The sequence below is a fragment of the Monocercomonoides exilis genome (genome assembly GCF_001643675.1).
Source record: "Monocercomonoides exilis strain PA203 chromosome Unknown scaffold10-1930038, whole genome shotgun sequence".
Taxonomy (NCBI): domain Eukaryota; phylum Preaxostyla; order Oxymonadida; family Polymastigidae; genus Monocercomonoides; species Monocercomonoides exilis.
In genome coordinates, this window is record NW_027150555.1 from 1,064,674 (window position 1) to 1,086,391 (window position 21,718).

A 21,718-nucleotide genomic window follows, 5' to 3' on the forward strand; every position below is an offset into this window, starting at 1 on the left:
CCAAAGATTTCATTTTTCTGAATTTTTCTAAATCGACAATAATGCTCATGAAATGTTACAAAAGAAAATTCTATAAACTAGGGCTGAAATGAAAGTTTGTTAATTCATTGAAATGCAAAAAAATAAAAAAAGTATAAAATGTGAAAAAAAACATTCATTGATGTGTTTTGAAAAAGAAAAGAAAAAAGTGAAAGAAAAAGTAAATCAAAAATTTGCGTTGTCACAAATTAAATAAACATTTTTAAAAAATAAAGTTCTTTTGGTAATTTAATAAAAATTTCTGACAGTCCTTTGCATTGTTTCTTGATTTGTTTTTTTAATTCTGTTTTTTTCCAATAAAATAATTATTAGTTTTATTTTTTTCTATAAGTTTATATGCTTAAATGAAAATAAAATAATCACAAAAAATGATTCTTATCCTCTTTCCAACTTAATACATTTTGAAAGATAAAAAATAAAAATGATTAATATAAATAAAGATAAAAATATCAGTTTTTAAAACACTCAACAAAACTAAATCTGAATATACTTTGAAGAGGTAAAAATTAAAATTCATCATATCTCTGTTCAGCTTGATTTTTTATAAAATAAATTCATCCAATAAAAATAAATCTTTAGAAATGATGTGGTGAAATTGCATTCTAATCCTTTTTCTGGCATCGAGGGAACGTAAAACCTCCACATGCTGCAACTACTATAAAGAATATCACAATCTAATTTAAAATATAGCATTTTTTGATAAAGAACGATTTAAAAATATCAAATATAAAATTAAAAAGCTTGACTTATAATCTCAATGGTGAATAACAAACCAATAAGACTATTATAATAACAATCCATAATTTACAATTTTTCCACCACATAGACTTCTTAAGTTGGGTGCTCTTTTTTCTGAATTGAACAGAGCTATGTGCCAAAGATTCAGAACGATCAACCAAAAGTTCAACTTTTTCTTGACGATCCAATATCCTATCTGGAATATTCAGAATAATTTTTTAAAACAATTATATTACAAACGTGAAAATTGAATCATTTATCAAATAGAAAAATGCTAATTCGTTTTTTCCCATAAAAATAGCTCAAACCAATGTTCTCTTCAACAGCACCACGAAGAACATCAACGTCAGCTTTCGCTCGTGCAATACGATCACTTGACTTTGCAGAAAATTGTTCCATTAGTCTGTTCAATTCACCGTTGAAATCTCTGAATTGATAGCTGCTTGATGCATCAACAGATACGCCATATCGTGAAATGAACAATTGTCTAACATCAGATAAAAATGAAAAGGCAACTCTTCGATCAAAATTGTGGTCGGTTAGGCACATATAAACAACTTGATTGCTCACTTCATAATGAAAAGTGTAACTGAATCAATTATTCAGATATTTTGATAAAGACATAATTTATAAAGATTTAGAAAAATAAAAACAATGAATGCAAACTCATCGTGCTGGTATGACATTTTAGAATCATTTCTTGGTGCTTTTGCAAGTATGCGCTGAGCGACTTGTTTGAAGTTTCCAGATTGCCGTGAAGCTTCTGCAAGGATGGATTGACCGCGAGCAATAGTTGAAAAGATAATCGGCATTAACTTTTTGAAAAATCAAAATATATTATAGGTTTAAAATTACAATTCAATTTAAGGATTTAAGAGTACAAAAAGGATGAAAAATACTTTGTAGTCAAAAGTAGATAAGTATGGCATCACAGTGATCAGTTCATTGAATCATCAGATTTTTTATAAAAAAGAAAATGATATCATTCGAGTGTGTAAATTTGATTCTTTTGGTACAATTGCTTTAGTGAATGAATCAAACTTCTTTGAATGCATATCATGATGAAATGGATAACATAAATAATTCCTTTTAATTACAGAAATCATAGAAAAAAAAAAAAACAAAGAAATGTTAGAGTAATTCACAATGTGTGAAGAATAAATAATAAAATAATATTTGCGTCAAAGTTAAATTCAGCGATCTATCCCATCCCACAAGCATAATTTCGCCTCTCAAAAGTTTTCAATATTGTTACATATATATTTATATATAATTATTGTAATCAAATTTGAAGTGTTCTTTCCAGCTCATCCGCTGCCTTTTCTTCCCTTTCAAACGCCTCCTTCAGCCGCTGGATCATCTCCTCTTCCTGCGCCTTCAGCTCCCTCAGCTTCGCCCTGTCGTTCCGCTCTGCTTCTTCGGCCGCCTCTATTTCCTGCTGTGTTCGCCTGTGTATTTGCTCTTCTCTTTCTCTCTCTCTCCTTCTTCTCTCTTCTTCTGCTTCTCTCTTTTGCCTGTTCAGCTCATCTGCCCGCCGTTTCTTCTCCATCCTTTCCCGCTCCAGAAATGCTCGTTTGGCTTCTTCGCCTTGCTTCAGACGCTGCTTCTCTTGAAGATACAGCTCCCGCCTCTGCTGAATGATGTACTCATTTTGCTTCTGTGATAACGGCAAATGAATGAAATATAAGGAAATGAAAAAAAAAAAAAAATGAAAACGAAGGGAAAAATAAAAAATTTCAAAATGCTTCAAAATAAAAATTAAAGGTTAATGAATAACTCTTAAAACTCTTTTGAATACTCTTCTTATTTTTATAATTTTGCTTCTGATTTTGAAAAAAAAAACAATCATACCATTTTTTCTGTCTGCATCATCTTTTTTTCGTCCCACCGATAAGCCGCATTAGCTCCTCTTTCTCTTTCCAGCGCTTTCAACCTCTCTTCCTTCGCCCTCTCCTCTTCTTCCTTCTGTTTCTTCATTCTCTCCGCCTCTTCTTTCCTCTTCCTCAGACTCGCCTCTTTCTCTCTCGCGTTGCGCTCCTCCATCGCCATCTTCGCCAGCCTCGCCTGCATCAGCTGCACATCCGACGACACAATCATCTTCCTCCTCAGCGCCTCTGCTTTCTGCTGCGCCAGCGCCTCTCCATCCATCATCCCTTGCGTGCTGCCCAGCGATGATCGCGTCATATCCGCAGTGGTTGAGCCAGAGCCAGAGCCAGAGCCAAAGCCAGAGCCAGCGCTGGTGGTTGTTGGGGATGACATGGAAGACGTGGTTGATGTGGTAGGTGACGTGGGTTTGTGTGCTGACGTGGATGAATATGAACCCCGCGTCTTCAATGATGCTGTGGAAGATGAAAGAGAATAGAAAGGAAAAAGAAAAAAATGATTAAAAATAATTATAAAAGGTATATAAAAAATCAGTAAATTTCAATATATCAAATATTTATTGTGAGATTTTCTTAATAAGCAAATATATCATCAATTTTCATTCATTCTCCAAATGTATAAACTTCAGAATTTCAAAAATTTTCAAATGACTCTCTCAAGAGACTGGACAATTGCACCATACTTTTTTCCTCTTGCTTAGAAGGAAGAGGAGGAATAGAATCAGACTGAAGAGTCGTTCTTTGAAGAAGACACGGAGATCTTGATCTGCGCTGAACTGTGGGCTGTATAGGCCCCTTACCATACGAAGAAGAAAGAGAGGAGCTTAGCCTCGAGGCTCTCGACTTGGGCCTCGAAGACCTGCGGCTTGGCGATCCCATCGATGAAGATGTTGTGCCATATGACGATTTAGTTGATCGGCGAGACATTCCTGTCGATCCAGCCGAAAGTCGGCGTCCTGCTTTGGATGATTGTGAACTTCTAGCAGATTTTGATTGAATACTTGCCTTTTGGGGCTTGTCGCTGGGGTATGTAGAGAAATCTTCTGCATGGAACGAACTTATTTCATTTTGATTTTGCTCGCCTTGTGATGATTCTTTTACCTCCAGTGCATTTGCAGAAGTCGAAGGCGATAAGTGTCCATATCCGTAGGATGGCGATTGTGGTGGAGTTGAAGTGTTTTGTCTGTTTTGTGGATGCTCTTTAATTCTTGGTGTAGAAGATTGTGTAAGCTGAGGAGCAGCATCTTTTTGACTTGCTGAAGTGAAATTTAGAGAAGGGAGAGATTCACATTCTTCAGAAGGCTTTTGTGCTTGTTTTTCATTCAATTCTTTTTCTTCATTCTTTACACACTCGGGCGTTGTTGTCTGTTCAGGCTTTTCTTCTGCAACGCAATCCATGTTTGATTCTCCTGTTGAATTGTCTTCATCTTCTATTACAACTTGATTCGAGTAATATGCATTAGCGTCATTTGCGTTGCTTTGCTTAGAATGATTAAGCTCATCAACTGAAGATACTTGATCCCCAGAAGGGAGAGGAGCTTGCATTTCTTCAGGAGGAACTTGAAATACAACTTCATCAGATGAAAGAGAATCTTTTCTTTCGTCCTCCTGCGAATCACTTTGTGGATCCATTTTTAGGAGATATAAAAGGCAAAAGTATTGCCAAAATAAAGAATAATTAACCGAGTTATGCTCAAAGCGATCAAAAACAGTTCTTTTTGAAAAAGATTAAATTAAAATTTTCGTTTAATATGGAAAAAACGTCCTTCTGCAATCGGATTTAAAATAAAAATATTGCTAAAATTGTGTTGTGAAATAAAAAAAAGAAGTGAATCAAGGAAGTGAATAACAAATGGCAGGTTAATGCGTGAATAAAGTTAAAGATATAATGATTGAGTTTTTTTTTTAAAAAAAATGATCATATTGAAGATAGAAACACAGAGCAAGAGTCCAAGAATTACCACGGGCGGGTGTCTCTGTACCGAGGGTGTGTTCTTGACGAAGTGCCGCTTCCGCCCAGCCCTGGAATCAGCCCAGGCGCCTTCGATGCCTCTGCGGCTGATTGTTGCTGCTGTTTTCCCGAGTAATTTCTCGTTTCCGGAAACAGCTTCTTGGCGTCCTCCTCGTAGATTCTCTCGTATTCCCTCTGGTCTTCTGGGTTGTCGAACACTTTGTCCTTCGCGCCCATCTGCTTCTGCGCCAAGTACTCTCTCTGCATCTCCTCTGGAAACACTGCCAGTTCCTCTTCGTTCTGAATAACACCCTTTGGCAGATAGCCCCACAGCTTCACAGCATGCTCCTTCAGCAGCCTCAGCCTCTCCTCCTGGATCAGCCTGCGCCTGTCCTCCTGCCGCTTCTGCTCAGCCTCCCACTCCGCCCTCTCCGCTGCCTCCTTCGCCTTCTCCTGCTCCCGCTTCAGCTTTACCAGCCGCTCCGCCTCTCTCATATGCTCCGCCACCTTCGCTTTCCTCCGCTGCGCTGTCATCTGGTCGATTCTTTCGTCTTCGGCAAACTTCTGCATCATCGCCTCCTTCATCTTCCTGTCTTCCTCTGCCTCCCGCGCCACACGCTCTGCTTTAGCTTTCTTCCACTCCTCCTCCGCACGCATCATCTCCTCCTGCATCCGCTGCCGCTTCAGCGCCTCTTCTTTCTCTGCTCCTCTTCTTTTCGCCTCTTCCTCTTCAAACACCAGCTCGTCCCGCAGCCTCTCCAGCTCGTCTTTCTCCGCCTTGTCGCGCGATATTGTCGCTGCAATCTGCGCATAGAGCCTCTTTTGCTCGTCTTCTTTGGCTTTTCGTTGGCGTTCGGTCTCTTCTTCCCGCTTCTCTTTCTCAATGGTGAACTTGCGTATGCGTTCGTTCTGTAAATTTCAACCAGAAATATGCGAAATATGGTAAATCAAAGTGAATTGTGATTAAGTTAAATGAAAAGAAAAAAAGAAATATTTTTTTTTTTTTGAAAGAAATGTTATTTTTGTTTGGCATATGAACTAAAATAACAAATAAAAAACAGAACACCTCGTCTTCAATCATCTTCCGTTCTTTTTCTCTAGATTCTTCTCTCTGCTTGAAGTATTCACTTATGAATTGTTGCATTTCTTTCTGTTTTTTCATTCTTTCCATCTCTTCTCTAAAAAAAATATTCAAATTATAAATTTATTTCAATAAAAACATTATGAATTTAAAAGTTAATATTAATAAGTTCCGACAATTTTTTATACCTTTCATTTGCTTCAAGCACTTGTCGAACAGCTTCATCGACCATCTGCTTCTCTTGCAAAAATATCTCGTACTCTCTTTGCTTTTCTATTTTTATTTAAAATAAGTTCAAAAAATCATATAACATAACATGTTGTAAATCAATTACAATGAATAAAATGAATTTTAATATACGTAATTCTCGTTCGTGCTTATGCATTTCAAGAGCTTGCTTCTCATCTTCCAGTTGCTTTAATCGTTTTTCTTCCGGATCACCTTCACGAGAAAGACGAATCTTTTCGAATTGCTCTGCTGCAAGCTCTGCTTCGCGATCTTTGATCTAAATTAATAAAAATCAAAACATTTTTTCACAAATAGAATTATCTAAACATAATAAGCTTATTATTATCATAAGCAAACGTGCTCTTCTTCTTGAATCTGAACTTTCTCTTCTAATTGGTGGGCGCGTTCTTTATTCATGTAAGCAGCTTGAAGTTTAACTTCAAGCTCCTTAATTTCATCAGACGTTTCCCGAATACGCTTAATCTCAGCCTCTCTAGTTAATCTTTCTGCTTTTTGTCTGGCATATTCTTCTGCCAATTTTGTTTCTGCAGCTAGAGTCCTCTCGCGAAGCAATTTTTGTTTTCGATTCTGTTATTTTGTGTAAAAGTCAAGAAATTGTTTGTTCAATAAAAGTTTATGTTTTCTATAAATACCTCTTCTATTTGAGCGATGCGCGCTTCTTCTTCTTCGATTTCACGAAGCATGCGATTTCTTCTTTTTGCAGCTGCTCTCTGATCAATCTCACTTAGCATTCAAACAGAAATATGATTTGACTAACAGTTTGATTCAAGTTATGGTTCAGAAAATTTTAATAGGGTTATATTTTATAATTTGAAAAAAAAATGACATTGATTTGTTCCAAATGATCTCTGATGCATTATCATAATTTGTCTTTTATTCACTTATGAAGAAATTCTGAAAAACTTAATGATAAAGATAACAGTTTTTTGAAAATTTTGAATGGAACAAAATACATGCTGCAAATTATTTTTTGTCAAATGTTATGTTGACAAATTAATTTATCAAATAATCGTTCATTTCATATTTTGTTGAAGAAAAAAATAAAACAAATAATTCATAGTCGAAAAGCGAGAGAGATAGAAAACAATTACTGAAAAATTTGATGGTGAGGGAAAAAACCCGCACAAGGGAAAAAACCCGCACACATGACATTTTCTTTAGAATTAATCAATCAATTTCATATATGTGGAAGATTATTTCATTTTAACTCCGTCGCTAACTTCTTTTAGTCCAATATTACGCATTTCAATTTAAAAAATCAAAAACAAAAAATATTGATCAAAAGATCAAAAAAGATCAATATTTTTTGTTTTTGATTTTTTTATTGAAATACGTAATATTGGACTAAAAGAAGTTAGCGACGGAGTTAAAATGAAATAATCTTCCACATATATGAAATTGATTGATTAATTCTAAAGAAAATGTCATGTGTGCGGGTTTTTTCCCTTGTGCGGGTTTTTTCCCTCACCATGAGATCAAATCAAATAAAGCAATTTGCAAGATTTCTTCTCTTCCAACATGTTTCTATTTGCTTTTCTGCTCATATACTGCTACGCATTTAGCCTTCTCAATTTTCTCTTTAACGTTCAATTTCCTCTTTTCAAATTAGGGTCAACTTTTTAATGGGACTATTTCCCTTATTGGCACTTTTTTTGTTTTTGACTGTAAACTTTCAACAAACGTTGATTGGCTTTCAGTACTTCAAAAAACCTTTTTTACAAGTTTAACACAATTTATTTACAGTTTGTTTTTTAATTTTTGCTTATTACACATTGAGAAATTACGTTTTTTTGTTAAATTTGAAAGGACTTTTACCAGCCAACTAGGCAACGTCCAAGAAATTGGATACATGTTTTGAATAGCAAATACTATTATCTAACTACTTTTAAATTCTTTTTTTCATAAACACTTTTTTCTTGTTTTTTTCACATTTCATTTTTTTAACAACATTCTAACATAAAACCGATTATTTCTTTGTTAATATAATGAAATGATAAAAATAAAAATTTGATATGAAAAACAAATAGTCTAATAATAAAGTATTTGAAAAATGAAACATTTATTTTTTCTATTTAACTAAAACGGACAAATGGCGCTTTCTTAAAATAATCGATGATCAAGTATTTGTAAATAAGTTAAGTTCTTGACAAATAGAAAAAATTAATGTTCCATTTTTCAAATACTTTATTATTAGACTATTTGTTTTTCATATCAAATTTTTATTTTTATCATTTCATTATATTAACAAAGAAATAATCGGTTTTATGTTAGAATGTTGTTAAAAAAATGAAATGTGAAAAAAACAAGAAAAAAGTGTTTATGAAAAAAAGAATTTAAAAGTAGTTAGATAATAGTATTTGCTATTCAAAACATGTATCCAATTTCTTGGACGTTGCCTAGTTGGCTGGTAAAAGTCCTTTCAAATTTAACAAAAAAACGTAATTTCTCAATGTGTAATAAGCAAAAATTAAAAAACAAACTGTAAATAAATTGTGTTAAACTTGTAAAAAAGGTTTTTTGAAGTACTGAAAGCCAATCAACGTTTGTTGAAAGTTTACAGTCAAAAACAAAAAAAGTGCCAATAAGGGAAATAGTCCCATTAAAAAGTTGACCCTATTATAATCTTTCGCAATGATAAATATTCAACATGAATAAAAAAAAACTGTTTGATCTTGTTTCAATTGAAGCTACATTTGTTTTCTTATTTGTGCATGTTTCCTCTCTTCAGTTTTGCATCTCGCTTTGAATGAGCATTTGCATCAAATAAATGTGAAAATCAGAATACTTCCATTTCGTTTCGATCAAATGGCCCGATTTTTCCTTTGAGAATATTTGATAGTTTTCTGTTTTTGACAAAAATAAAGAATGCAGATTTTGGCTTTTTGCCATATTCACCATTTATTTTTTCCACGCAATTCGCATGATTATATCTTTTGTTGCAATAACAACATACACAGCACAATATCTCAAAAACAGAACAGAAAACGCATTGCACATGCAATAATGAAGGTGCTGACAAAAAATATGAATAAATACATACATAAACACAACAATGATCAGAAAACATAGAAAGGATTCAATACATATTGGCGAAGTGAAATACATACACACTCTGCTTCTGAAAAAAATCAAAATGTTCAAAAATGAACCGCAAGCCAAATCAGCCAATGCCCACCCACAAAATAGGTCAGCATTTGCACCCCAAACAACAAAACAGAAACCCTCAACACCCACATCTCTTTTTCATTCTCCTCATTCGAGAACGCTCAAATCCCAACACAAAACATACAAACGGCTTGCTGCCTTCCTCTCCTGCTTTATTAAGCAACTCACTCTTCCTTTCACAAAATATCATCTTTCCTGTTTTTTCCCCTCTTCTAACACCAAATCAAATCTTGCAACCCTGTTCTTTTCCCAACTTCACTCTTCCTCCAACCAGTCTCCAATCACACCCAAATCCACATCTTTTCTTTTCCACATTTCATCTCCAATAATTCTCTTCATCAGCCCCTTTTCATCCCTTTCCACATTTCTTCAAAAGCTCTTGCAATCTTTTCTTCTTCTTTTCCTTCTTCTTCTTCTTCTTCCTCTTCTCCTTCATCTTCATCTCCTTTTCCATCTCCCTCTTTATCCTCTTCTTCCTCAATTTCATCTTCTTCCCCATTTTCAATCATCCCAGTTGCCCCAATCGCATCTGACATCGTCACCATCTTTGCCTCCGCTGGAAAAATCTCCAGCAGTTCTCTCCTCACCTCCACAACCCCTGGCCTGTCTTTCCCTTGCGCTGAAATGCAACTCCCCACAACACTAAACAACACACTTCCCCGAATCTCCTCCACATCTGGCCTCTCCCCATTCATTATCTTCTGCCCTGCAATCACTGCCTCATACTCCCCAAACGGCACCTTCAATGTCAGACACTCCCACAACATCATCCCAATCGAAAACACCACTGACTTCTTTGTTACTCCCATCTTCTTGTTCATCAGCAGCTCTGGTGCCTTCCACCTCAAGCACTCTTTTTTGAAACTATCTTCATCCTCAAACGCGGATGAAGGAAGCGAGTCACTATCATCATTATCACTGGCAGATGTGACAACAGTTGATGAAGAGATGGATGAAGTGTCTGAGTCTGATGAGCAATCCGAATGAAGTGCAATGCAGATCACCATGTGCTCAGAGAACAATACAATGTGAGGACTCAGATTGGCCAATGACTGAAGAGGATTTTCCATTTCATCAAATGAATGAAGCGCAAGATTAGCAACCCAGAACAGGATCTGGGCAGCTGTCTGCTCCCTCTCCTGAAGAGTTCCAATTGTCATCTCCTTTGTCTTATTCCTTCCATGAAGAAGCATGAACAGCGAATCCCTCAAGTCCACAATCAGCTTCTCATGTGGGGACGAACATGCCATTGCATCCACCAGATTCGACATCGATGAGGTGGTTGGACACAAATCCTCTCCTCGAACAAATGTTGATTCTGAGTCTGTTGAAGTAAGTGATGGTGATGGTGATGGTGTTTGCTTTCTTGTCTCTTCTTTATCATCTACCTTCTCCAGTGCCCATTCAGGTATCTTGTCTGAATCTCTCCCCAAAATGTATTCAGTAGAGCCACTATCACTCAATAAATGTTCTGATGACTCCGAATGTCCCAAGCTTTTCTCATACACCCTCTTCTTCATCCTCTCCTCATTTTTCTTCTCTGCCTCCCTCTCCGCTCTCCTCCATTGCTCCTCTGGTGATATCTCCATCGTCACCATCTCAATCAGCTTCGGATCCTTTTTAATATTGTCTTCCACGATTATCTCCAATTCTTCTGTTCGTCTCTTTTGCTTCTTCCATCTAACAGCAAGGATAATAGACACAACAAGAACTATTAAGAACATAACAATAAATATAACTGCAATTATTAAAGCCCATGATTTTTCTTCTTTTCCTCCTTCAACAATTCTTTCATTTCCACTTGTCTGACCTTCGCTCCTATTCTTCAGAATGATTGAATTTGTTGATGATGGAGATTCTGCATTCCCAAACAAAATGCACACACTCATTTCTGTTTCATCTCCACAATTGCTGATGAGATCTTTTCCCACGCTTCCTTCAACTTCTCTTTCGGACAAGAATCCACTTGAATCAAAATTATGTTTTTCAATCTCTTTCTCTTCTCCCTTCCTCTTCGTAATTGAAAAGGATAGATTGCATGGAACAAGAAGCAATCCTTTGAATGTCAGCTTCATTCTATCTGTCTCTTCCTTTGCTTCCACACTTTCCAGAGCAGGAATGAAGAAAGATGAATCTCTCTCTGAAATAATCCCTTCAAAACTGCACCCATCATTAAACATCCAAAGTGATGTGTTTGGCAAAACTCCATCTCCTCCTTTCAAACTCATCACATTCAATGTTCCTGAATCTGAACAGATGATATTTTTTCTCAGTGATGGATATCCTTCAATTGATGGATTATTGTCAATGAACTCTCCTTTCTCAATTATCATATTTCCTCCACTCATTGTTATTCCACCTTCTGGTGAATTTGCAATTGTTGAATCTTTCATCACCACAGAACTCTTGGTGATATCCACAAGAGATCCATCCAATCTGCACATCTCTTCTTCTGTATTTGTATTCTTTTCATTTCTCTCATTTGAACTTCCATCAAAAATGCAACTGTCCATTTTCACATCCAAGCAATTCTCCAACTTCATCAATTTCCCTTTTGCTTTGTTTGAGCCGGCTCCACCAATTGTGCAATTTGCCAATTGCATCTTCTTTTTCATTGACAAGCACGAGATCAATGATTCTTCATTTCCTTCAACTGTGATATTCTCTGTATTGAAATCCTCAAGTGTAAATTGACCACATTCATTAATGTCTATCAGAGAAATTTCAATTGTTGAATTGCAGAATGTTAATGAATCAAGAACTGATGGAAGTTGAGAAGAAAGATATAATGCAGATTTATGGAGCGCCAGATTTGACAAAGAACATCCGTCAAGTTGTAATTCTCCTTTTGCCATGTTGAAAATGTGAAATGGAATGTTTGCAAAATCAGCATTTTCTCCTTCAGTCAATTGTTTTGTTGTGAATGAACAATTCATAATTTCAAGAATCCCTCCTTCTGGTGAAATAAGTGACTCGTGAGAAGAGGTGAAATTCGAATCAAACACAAAATTCACTCTCAACAATGAAACTTCTCCTGTTGTTGATATCACTGAATCCTTTGTTTTTTCAATCTCTGATTTAATTTCAACTTCACACATTTTTCTGCTTTTTGAGCTCAAACTCATCTCCTCCAGATTTATCTCACAGCCAATCACACTCTCATCAACAACAATCACTTGACTCATGAAATCTGAAGTCAGATGCATCAGTCCATGATCAATCGAATAACATGGAAGTGTATTTGTTCCACACTGTTTTTCATCTGATCCATTCACACCGCTCACAATGATTGTGTCACTCTGATGGATAGTTATAAAGCCAATCAGATCTGTATCATTTGGATAATCACACTCATCTCTTCCATATATCGCATTTATTCGCGAATAATGATTCTCTCGAAGATCAAACCGAAATTGGGTTTCATTGATTTGCGATGAGATGTTGAAGCATTCAATGAAAACATCATTCCCCACACTTGCTGTGTTTGCATTGAACTTCATTCCCATAAATGCGAAATTGAGAAACCCTGTTTCCTTTGTTGCCAAATACACTCCTCCTCCTCTTCCTGTGCTATTGTTGCAGCTGCAATGGCTGATTGTTAATTCAATCATCTTCATTGATCCAGATGCTCCCAATGTGAAGAATATTGCCCCTCCTTTCTCACTTGTTTCTGCTTTGTCTTCTGTTATGCTGCTCTCATTCACAACAAAATCTATCTTTTTCTCGCTCATTGACTCCAAAATGCTTGCTCCATTGTCGCTCCTCTTCACTCCTGAAAATGATGATTTCTCAATCTCAATAATTACATATTCTTCATTCACTCCTTCATTTGTCTTCAATCCTGCTTCAGATTTCTTTATTGACAAAATGCATCCTTTGCTTTCATTCAACGATTCTACTCGAACATTCACAAAATGGCAATAGACTCCAGCATCGTTTATAACAAAAATGTTTTTTCCAACATTGCATGATTCCATTGACAAATCATTCACTTCCACACTTCCTCCAATCGCATCCACAAACACACAATCAAATCCATTGTTTACTCTTGCCTCTGAATGGAATGAACATCCAGTAATGACCAAATCTCCTTCTTTGTTTGAAATAATTGTTTTGGCTGAATTGTCAAATCCAGATGCCAGTTTCAGTTGGATATTCATCAATTCAAGATGAATGTTATTCACCATGAAATATTCCAGTTGATTTCCAACTGCCTTTTCAAAATTCAAAGTTGCTTTTATATCTTCCTCTCCCATTGACACAGCCTTTTTTATCTGGTAATTGGACAGGTCATATGAATCTTGAATAATTGTTGATCCTTCAATTTGAATTGTTTTCATTCCACTTCCCTTTTCCATGTTTTCCATCCCTTTCCACATTGATTGACATGGTTCTTTCACACTTCCACAACGCACCACATCAAATCCACTCGATGAGATAAATATCTCAGTTGAGCTGAATGGAATCAGAAACATGAACAAATCCTTTTCATCCTGAAAATCATCACTTCCAACAAACAAATTGTCATCATCTATCATTGACAAGTAATTAAATTTGAATAAATCATTTGTCACAGAAGAATTAAAATCCTTTCCCAAAATGAACATGTTCTTTCCAATGGCTGCTTTATTGTTTTCAAAAGTAATTCCAGCATCAAAAAGAAATGGCTTTTCATTCAAGCAATTTTGGCAATCCAAATGCAAGAATCCACCTTTTCCATTTCCTGATGAAAGTGAACACGATGATGCATTTGTTGATTTTATCACCAATTCTTCATTCCCTTTCAATGTCACCCTTGCAACACCTCCTTCTTCACTTCTTGAGTTCTCAATATTTGAAAAGTTGTTGTTTTCAAGCAAAACAGAAGAAGATAATACCAATGGAGATTTGGAAAATGAACAATCTTTCAGACTGCATCCTTTCAATGTGCAACTTCCAGTTGTTGTGGATATCAACGAATATTGAACAATATCTGATGATGATTGAATTTCAAATAAACAGTTTACGAGCTGAAGAACTCCAATCGATGTAACCAATGAATTCATTTTTGGCTCAAATTGACTTGGAATTTGGAGCTTCAAAGACAACAAGATGAGTGAAACTGTTGATGAAATAACAGATGAAGTTGATGAAGAATCCCCATTGATTGCACCTTCAAAATGAATAGGCTTGTGTTGAATTTCATCTCCTTCATTCACACACCTTTCAATCACAAGTGCATCTGTGAAGGAATAAATATCCTCAATTGTCCCTTCATCTTTCACTTTCACTTTCCTTTCTCCTTCCCCTCCAGTCATGTTAATGTGGTTTATTCCACTACACATCGATTGACATGGGAATATTTCACTTCCACATCCCAATGTGTCATGGCCACCAGTCGACACAGTCACCTCCACCCACTTCAGTTCAACAAGAAACACTCGAAGATCCATTTCCCCATATTTCCCATCTTCCCCAACAAAAGCATTCCCATCCTCCTTGTAACCCGAGAAGTCAAGTGCAAAACGCTCTGTATTCACACCGTTAACCAGATTCTCACACTTCACAAACATGTTCTTCCCAACTGTTGCTTTGCATTCAGAAAATGATATCGATGAAAGCTGAAAACCTCCTTCATTCAGACTGCAATCCAGATATATCCCTCCTCCTTTTCCACCATCGCTGGCACCCTCACTCACGCAGCAGGTGGAGAAGGTGGAATCACTCACCGAAAATGTGTTCGCAGGGGTAGATGAGGCGAATGAGATGCATCCGCCATTGGTGGCAGTCTGTTGGCTCAACTGTTCAGAGTTGATGTTGGTGATGGTGCAGTTGGCGATGGCGAGAGTGAGGGCAGGGGAGGTGGTGGAGGAGAGGACACAGCTGGTGGGGGAAGCTGTGGAGGTGATGTGGGTGATGTTGGAGGAGTTGAGAGTGAGGGGAGCGGTAAGAGAGGCGAGGTGGAAGATGCTTTGGCTGTTGAGGGGGAGACAAGTGATTGCTGTGTGGTTGAGGAAGAGGGAGCCAGCAGTGAGGAAGAAGAGGGGAGTTTTTATTGTTATGGAGGTTGTTCCGGTGATGGTGGTTGTGTTGAGGTTGAGGGAAGGTGAGTTTTCGGAGATGTGGAAGAGGATGGGGGTGATGGGATTTGTGGAGTTGTGGGTGATGGCGAGGGCAGAGACTGTGAGGGAGCCCTGGGTCTGTTGGAAGAGGGCAGACGAGGCAGATGGATCTGGTGAAGAAGATGCAGATGAAAATGATGAAAATGATGAAAATGATGATGATGACTGTGATGATTGTGAATATGAGTTTGGTGGTTGTGGAATACCACTGGAGGCAATGGTGGTAGTATCTGTACCATTTCCTGTGATTTTTGTATCAACTGCGCTGAATATGAGTGTTTGGGTGGGGACGAAGGAGGAGCTAAGGAGGGTGAGGGATGTGTCTTGTGTATCTGTCATGAGAACAAGAGCATATTCTATTGTTTCACATGGACAAAGTTGTGTGATTCCACAGAGATCGGTGTTTGTTCCATTATTGGATACGATTTTATATGTCGAAATGTGAGGAAGCCAGCTGTTGTATTCAACATTTGTTGCTGTTCCTGCATACCACACTCTTTGAGTGAGGGTTGTTGAGCCACACTGATTGAATGGTGATTGAGTGATACTTGTGCCATTGAAGAACACATCATTTCCTCTGCCATTTGCGGCTGTATTTCCATCGAAAAAGCAGAATGTGATGAATTTGAACCCGCTCATCCAATTTGATGTTCTTGTGCAACACAACGCAGCACCACCATAGGAAGTTGGATTTTCGACTTTGTTGTTGATGAACTGGCACTCTTGGAGCAAATATTGAAGAGGTACTACAAGTGGAGGGTAATGAAATGTGACTGCTCCAGCCGCATCACCACCAGTATTTGCAACGCAGACACAATTTTTGAACAAGAATTTTGCATCTGACGGCATTTCGTCAAGCACTATTTCCCAACCAGTTCCGCACCAGTTTGTTATTTCGCAACTTTCCACTCTGTTTTCTGATAATACCCAAACAGAACTGGATTGGGGCCAGCCAACGTAAGCAGCTCCTGCATGATTGGCTGAACAGATCGTGAAATTGGATTTTGTGATGTTCACATTTAATAGATTTTGGCAATATAACGCTCCGCCATGATCGCTTGCCGAACATTTGTTGAATGAACAAGAAGTGATTGTGAGATTTGCATTTGTGCATGCAACATTTAGTGCTCCACCCCAACTACTTCCACTGTTTGAATCATTCCATTCGCACCATTCAAATTTATGGCTGTTCACATCAAAAGAAGTCAATCTTCCAGGTTTAGCTCTTTGAGATTCAGTTCCAATATATTCAACAGGATCATTTGGTGAAGAGCGTGTTTGGTGGAGAAAGGAAGTGTTGAAGGCAGAGAGAGAGGTGGATGGGCTGTTGAGGTTGGGGAGAATGGCTCCATCGATGGGGTTGTGGGTGTGGAGGAAGATGGTCGAGCGGATGGAAAGAGATGAATGAAGGGAGAAGGAGGGGAATAAATTGATGTTGGTGTTGGTGAAAGAAGAGATTGAGGTGGTTGAGATGAATGAATTGAGTGAGTGGGAGGGAAGGGATGGGAGAGATGAATGGGATTGAGGAGAGGAGATGTTGGAGAAGAGGGTGTTTGAGAGATGAAGATTGAGATGGATTTGGAGGTGGGGATGGGATCGGCGATGGATATGGAGAGAGGAAGGGGAAGAGGAAATGGAAGGGGAAAGGGAGGGAGATGGAGAAGGGGAAGGGGAAGAGAGGGAAGAAGGAGAAAAAAGGAAGGGCTGGATGAGGGAGATGAAGGAGGAGAAAGAGGAGTGGGAGATGGAGAAGGAGGCAGGGATTGGGGAGTGGGCATCTGGGAGGAGATTGTTTGGGGTGGAGAAGAGGGGGAAGGAGAGGATGGCTGGTTGAGGGATGGTGAGGGAGAAGTTGGTGAGGGCGAGGGAGGCATGGGCAGAGATGAAAAGTGGAGATTTTGTTGCTGGGTGTATTATGCAAGTGGAGGAGCAGATGGTTGCAGCTGAGTGGTGTTTGGAAGTGAGGATCGGACAACCAGCGAGAGGAGCTAATGCGAGATGGGTCATACACAAGGAGGTGTTGATGATATTTAGACTTGTTTGGGCACAGCAAATGCAATTGTCAATTGATTTTATAACTTGCTCTGATAGAATGTCAAAAATATTGCTATACCCTCCAATTCCATTTGCAATGTTAATTGAGTCTTTCTGTATCTCCTCGTTCCATTTTTGTAGGAATTGCTTTTCTTCAGTGATCACGCAATTACAGCAGCTCATAACAAGTAATAATAATGCAATAATAATGTTTGTAGTCTGTATGCTGGTGGATTTCCTCATCATGATGCGAATGCAGGAAAAAATCAGAAAATAAAAAACTCCTGCGCCCCATATTATAATTATATTATGTTTTTTTTAAAAAAACTGATAATTCTCACTGAAGTCCTTTCAATAAAATCTAACAAAATAATATTCAACAGAAAGCTATTTCTGATTTTTTGAACTTTGTTATTTTTTTTGTTTTTGTGAGCTTGTTTATTTCATTGAATTATTTGAATTTATTGGAAAAAAATAACATTTAAAGTAAGATATGGAAATATTATTAATATTATTAATTGATAATTTTTTTCTATATTTTTTAGGTTACGTTTTTAATAGGCCTTTGCGACAAGGAAAAATTTAGCGATCCATGTCGGTCGAAAAGCGAAACCAATGTCGAGGAGGTTTTTTTTTTTTTTTTTTTTTTTTTTTTTTTTTGAATAAATTTTTCTGAAATATTCAGCTTGCATCTGAATTTCTTTCTGAAATGAAAATTTGATAAAAATATATTTTTGAATGAACGAAAAATTGTTTAATAATTGTTATGGAAAAAAAATATTTGTAACTTCAATTATGAAAGGAAAAAGCTAAAACGAGAATTATTGAAAACAAAATTTATTTTTTTCACTTTGGAAGATGAAAAGAAAAAAAGAAAATATTGCAATCAAACAAAAAAATAAAAAAATTGAATTGCGAAAACAGAAGTTAGATTTTTGAAAATATTCTGTTTCTGTTTTGATTATAGAAAAATATTAAATAACGAAAATTGAAGTTATGCCGCTTGCTTTCATTTTCAACTGTCTGTTTCATTATTTGTGCATCTTTTAATGACCCATAATTGACGCTTCCAATTGACAGATGCCTGTTGCCAGTTGCCTTCAATTAAATAGAATTCGTGTCTGTCAAATGCAATTTAATCATGATGAGGTGAAACAAATTATGATAAAAATAGTTTTTCTTTAATGTGAAGAAAAAGAAGAAGAAAAAGAAGAGTTGTAACCAGCGCTGAGCATCTTCCTGCTATTCTTCATCCACCCCTTCCCATAGACTCTATCAGCGCTGTCGTTTGCAACAACAGAAAAAGAAGGGATGAGCCATTCAAAGATGAACATGATTGACCTTTCTGCGTTTATTACCGTCAGCTGGCTTCAATCAAACTCAGAAGATTTTTCAGCAGAAAGATCAGGCTGAGAATCAGAAGGAAGGGACTGGAACACAGCTGTTTGTTGAAGGTGCTGTTGTTGCCGTTGTTGAGGCAAATGATGATTTGATGATGATGATGAAGAAGATGGACTTATCGAAGATGTTGCTCCAGAGAGAGCTTTGTCGAATATTTGAGGAGCAATTGAAGAAGAAGAAAAAGGAGAAAGAGAAGCAAATGACGTGAGTGATGAAGACGGGAATGACAATTGCAGACAGTTTTGTGCAAAAATAGCAGAATTTGATGGAAGAGAAACCTGAGAAGATGGCGATATTAACATAGGAAATTGAGGAGGAGAATAAGAATGAGGAATCGATGTTGAGCGATGAAGTACAGTTGCTGGATATGTGGAAATTGATCTAGTAGGCTGATTATTTTGCGAATTTTATTATTGTTGTGGGCTTTTCGATATGGAATGTGGAATAGGAACATCGTGTATCGCGGAAGGAGCTGCTATCCAATGAAAAGTTTACTAAAAATCATTAGTTGATTAAAGCAAAGCTGGAGTTTCAGAAAATTCACTCACGAAGATACTTCAATTTCACTTTCTGAACGATCTTTTTCTTCCTCCTTTTTTAATGTTGGTTCTCTTTCTCTTTCTTTTTCTCTTTCTTTCCCTCTCTCTCTCATTTTCTATCTCCTTCTCTCTCCTTTTCCCTCTGCATTTCGCCTTCCGTATCTTCTGCGCGTCCACAAGCACCTAAAAGGATTGAACATCAACAAACTCGAACACCACCTCAAAATCTTCTATCGTTTTCAGAGCATCCAGCTGCTTCTCATTCAGCAGCCGCATTCAACTCTTTCTTCAGCTCATCGCAAATTCCCGCAAATTTCTCGTCTTCCAATTTTTGTGATTTTCCCGCTTTCTGTTTTGATTGGATTCGGTTCAACTCGGCTTCTTCCTGTTTTCGATTTTTATGGAGTATCTTTATCTCCTCCTTCCGCTTTGGCCATTCTTGATCTTCCATTCTCTTTGGCTCGTCCCTCAGAATCTTCCCAACAGTAATGTTTTCTTTCCCTTCATTTTCCAGCTCCAATCATCTCTGTTGCCATCGCTCTTTAATCTTCAGCTGCTTCCGCTTCGCTTCCATTGCTTTATCTCTCCACTTCAATTGTTCTTTATCTCGCCTCATCTGAATCTCCCTTTCTCTCTCTCCCATCCGAACTCCTTCGTTCACTCTCCATGCCACGGGCTGCAACAATCTGTCGATTTTTTTCGTCAAGAGCATCTTTCGAGTCATCTGATTGTGCCTCTTTTGCTTCTTCTTTGCCTGTATTCTTCTTGTTCTCGTCTTCTTCAATCAGTCGTGATATCAAAGAATCGTCTCATACCACTCCCTCTAACCAATTCTTCCTCTGGATTTTCTAATTCCTCTTGATCATTCTGAAGTGCTCGTTTATTGCGATGATTGAACTTACACAAAGGACTCCTTCACTCTGTCTCTCATTTCCTCGTCTGATGCCTCCTGCTCCATCAACCGCAAATACCGCGCCCTCTTTTTCAAATATCGCAACATGTCGCTCCTTCGCTTTTGGTTGATGTGCTGCAAGTTCCAGCTCTCCCGCTTCCTCCTCATTCTTTCGAGCACATTTTGGATCGCCCACTGCTACAGGTCCCGCAGCCGCTTCGACACAACTTTCCGCCCTATGCCAATCGTGTCCGGTATCCAAAGATGCGTCGAATCTACGTTAACTGGTGCAGCTGAAGGTGAAATCGAAGACGTTTGCAAAGAGATGAGTACATCATAAAAAGAAAAAAATGAAACAACATTTGAAATAGCATTGACGGACGATGAAGCTGGAAAAGGCGAAGATGAAGAAGCAGAAAAAGCTGGTGATGAAGATATGCTGCTGTTTTGAGGAGAAGTCGTCTGAGGAGGAACGAGCATATTTTGTCATGTTGCATCTTATTTGCTGTCAGTTGCTGTTGATGCTATTGTCTATTGTTTAACTGTAGATGCGTCTGAGAATAAAAAATAAAAGAATTTTGTTCTGTCCTTTGTGAATTTTCTTCGCTTTGTGGCAAAGTCTTTCTGCGAGTCGACAATGGAATGAAAATATGTTTGTGCATTATTTGTTGTTCATATTGTGAATGTGAAGCAGATAACATTGATGGAGAAAGCATCTGATTGAAAGAAATAACAGAAGGATGAGATTGCAGGCTCATCGCAGGAGAAATATTGCTTGACAAGGAAGTTTCAGGAGGAGGTAAAAGCTACAGCTGGAATTTCTGCTGTTGCTGTTGCTGCTGTTGATGAAGCAATTGCATGTTTCGGAGTTAGTTTTGAATATGATGAAGCACTTTAATGTTGTTTCAGCTGCCATAAAGACAAGAATTTGGGCTGAATAAAGTGACTTTCTAGGATGTGCTTGAGGTGATTAAGGAGAGAGAAAAAGGAGAAGGAAAATGGATGGAAGGAGAAGAAGAAGGAAGAGAAGAAGAGGAAAGAGAAGATGAAGGAGAAGAAGTTGGATTGGAAAGAGGGAAAGAGGAGATGTTGTAAAAAGGCGAAGTCAAAGAGATTGAAAGAGGTGGAAGCAGAGAAAATAAATGAACAGTTAAAAGAGCACAAAAAAACAAATAATTACCTAACAAATTGTTATTCTTCATTTTTACCATTTGTTTTCAATGTTAATTCAGCTTTCTTCTTCAAAATAGTTAGTTATTTCTTTTTCTAATTTCCAGTCTCAAAGTTGAATTCCAAATTTTTCCAAATTTTCACAGCTTATTTCCATTTCCATTTGAATGAATTCTTTTTCCACAGGCAGGTGTAATAATAATACACAAATGTTTGTTGTTTATTTCAAATCAATATCATCAACATTGACAATTCCATCAAACAACTTTTGTTATTCATCGTATTTGATTATAAAACAATTATTTTTGTCAAACCTTTTTCATGTGCTAACGTTCTATTTCCACAAATCTGAGTTTGTTTTCATAACTTAAAATTTGTTATTATTATGGAATGCTCTCAAAAAAACTTTTATTAATAATAACGTTGATTACGATAAAATATGAAGGCTGATGAAGTACTTTGCAAAAGTGTGGCT

At 37.3% G+C, this 21,718-nt stretch overlaps 7 protein-coding genes across 7 annotated transcripts; 2 read left to right on the plus strand and 5 right to left on the minus strand.

Annotated features, from left to right (window-relative positions):
- Window positions 1-398: 398 nt before the first annotated feature.
- On the minus strand, window positions 399-1,700 carry MONOS_10415 (vesicle-associated membrane protein 7F). The gene is made up of 5 exons (XM_067862865.1): window positions 1,677-1,700; window positions 1,444-1,592; window positions 1,086-1,366; window positions 813-973; window positions 399-713 (listed from the first exon to the last, which is right to left on the minus strand). Exons 2-5 carry the CDS (start codon window positions 1,587-1,589, stop codon window positions 642-644), a joined length of 660 nt encoding a protein of 219 aa, XP_067732019.1. The 5' UTR covers window positions 1,590-1,592; window positions 1,677-1,700; the 3' UTR covers window positions 399-641.
- Window positions 1,701-1,716: 16 nt separating this feature from the next.
- Window positions 1,717-4,351, minus strand: MONOS_10416 (uncharacterized protein). The gene is made up of 3 exons (XM_067862866.1): window positions 3,344-4,351; window positions 2,629-3,116; window positions 1,717-2,434 (listed from the first exon to the last, which is right to left on the minus strand). The coding sequence occupies exons 1-3, from the start codon at window positions 4,290-4,292 to the stop codon at window positions 2,060-2,062; spliced, it is 1,812 nt and encodes a 603-aa protein (XP_067732020.1). The 5' UTR covers window positions 4,293-4,351; the 3' UTR covers window positions 1,717-2,059.
- A 78-nt stretch (window positions 4,352-4,429) lies between these two features.
- MONOS_10417 (putative meiosis-specific nuclear structural protein 1) lies at window positions 4,430-6,713 on the minus strand. The gene is made up of 6 exons (XM_067862867.1): window positions 6,574-6,713; window positions 6,278-6,508; window positions 6,053-6,197; window positions 5,881-5,965; window positions 5,678-5,789; window positions 4,430-5,520 (listed from the first exon to the last, which is right to left on the minus strand). The coding sequence occupies exons 1-6, from the start codon at window positions 6,670-6,672 to the stop codon at window positions 4,618-4,620; spliced, it is 1,575 nt and encodes a 524-aa protein (XP_067732021.1). The 5' UTR covers window positions 6,673-6,713; the 3' UTR covers window positions 4,430-4,617.
- A 2,143-nt stretch (window positions 6,714-8,856) lies between these two features.
- On the minus strand, window positions 8,857-16,056 carry MONOS_5546 (uncharacterized protein; the record flags this gene model as incomplete). Its single annotated transcript, XM_067875704.1, has 1 exon — window positions 8,857-16,056. One exon carries the CDS (start codon window positions 16,054-16,056, stop codon window positions 9,445-9,447), a length of 6,612 nt encoding a protein of 2,203 aa, XP_067732022.1. The 3' UTR covers window positions 8,857-9,444.
- A 723-nt stretch (window positions 16,057-16,779) lies between these two features.
- On the plus strand, window positions 16,780-17,154 carry MONOS_5547 (uncharacterized protein; the record flags this gene model as incomplete). Its single annotated transcript, XM_067875705.1, has 1 exon — window positions 16,780-17,154. The coding sequence occupies one exon, from the start codon at window positions 16,780-16,782 to the stop codon at window positions 17,152-17,154; it is 375 nt and encodes a 124-aa protein (XP_067732023.1).
- A 1,457-nt stretch (window positions 17,155-18,611) lies between these two features.
- Window positions 18,612-19,339, minus strand: MONOS_5548 (uncharacterized protein; the record flags this gene model as incomplete). The annotated part of the gene is made up of 2 exons (XM_067875706.1): window positions 19,199-19,339; window positions 18,612-19,031 (listed from the first exon to the last, which is right to left on the minus strand). The coding sequence occupies exons 1-2, from the start codon at window positions 19,292-19,294 to the stop codon at window positions 18,612-18,614; spliced, it is 516 nt and encodes a 171-aa protein (XP_067732024.1). The 5' UTR covers window positions 19,295-19,339.
- A 972-nt stretch (window positions 19,340-20,311) lies between these two features.
- MONOS_5549 (uncharacterized protein) lies at window positions 20,312-21,168 on the plus strand (the record flags this gene model as incomplete). The annotated part of the gene is made up of 2 exons (XM_067875707.1): window positions 20,312-20,386; window positions 21,028-21,168. The coding sequence occupies 2 exons, from the start codon at window positions 20,312-20,314 to the stop codon at window positions 21,166-21,168; spliced, it is 216 nt and encodes a 71-aa protein (XP_067732025.1).
- Between the last annotated feature and the right edge of the window lie 550 nt (window positions 21,169-21,718).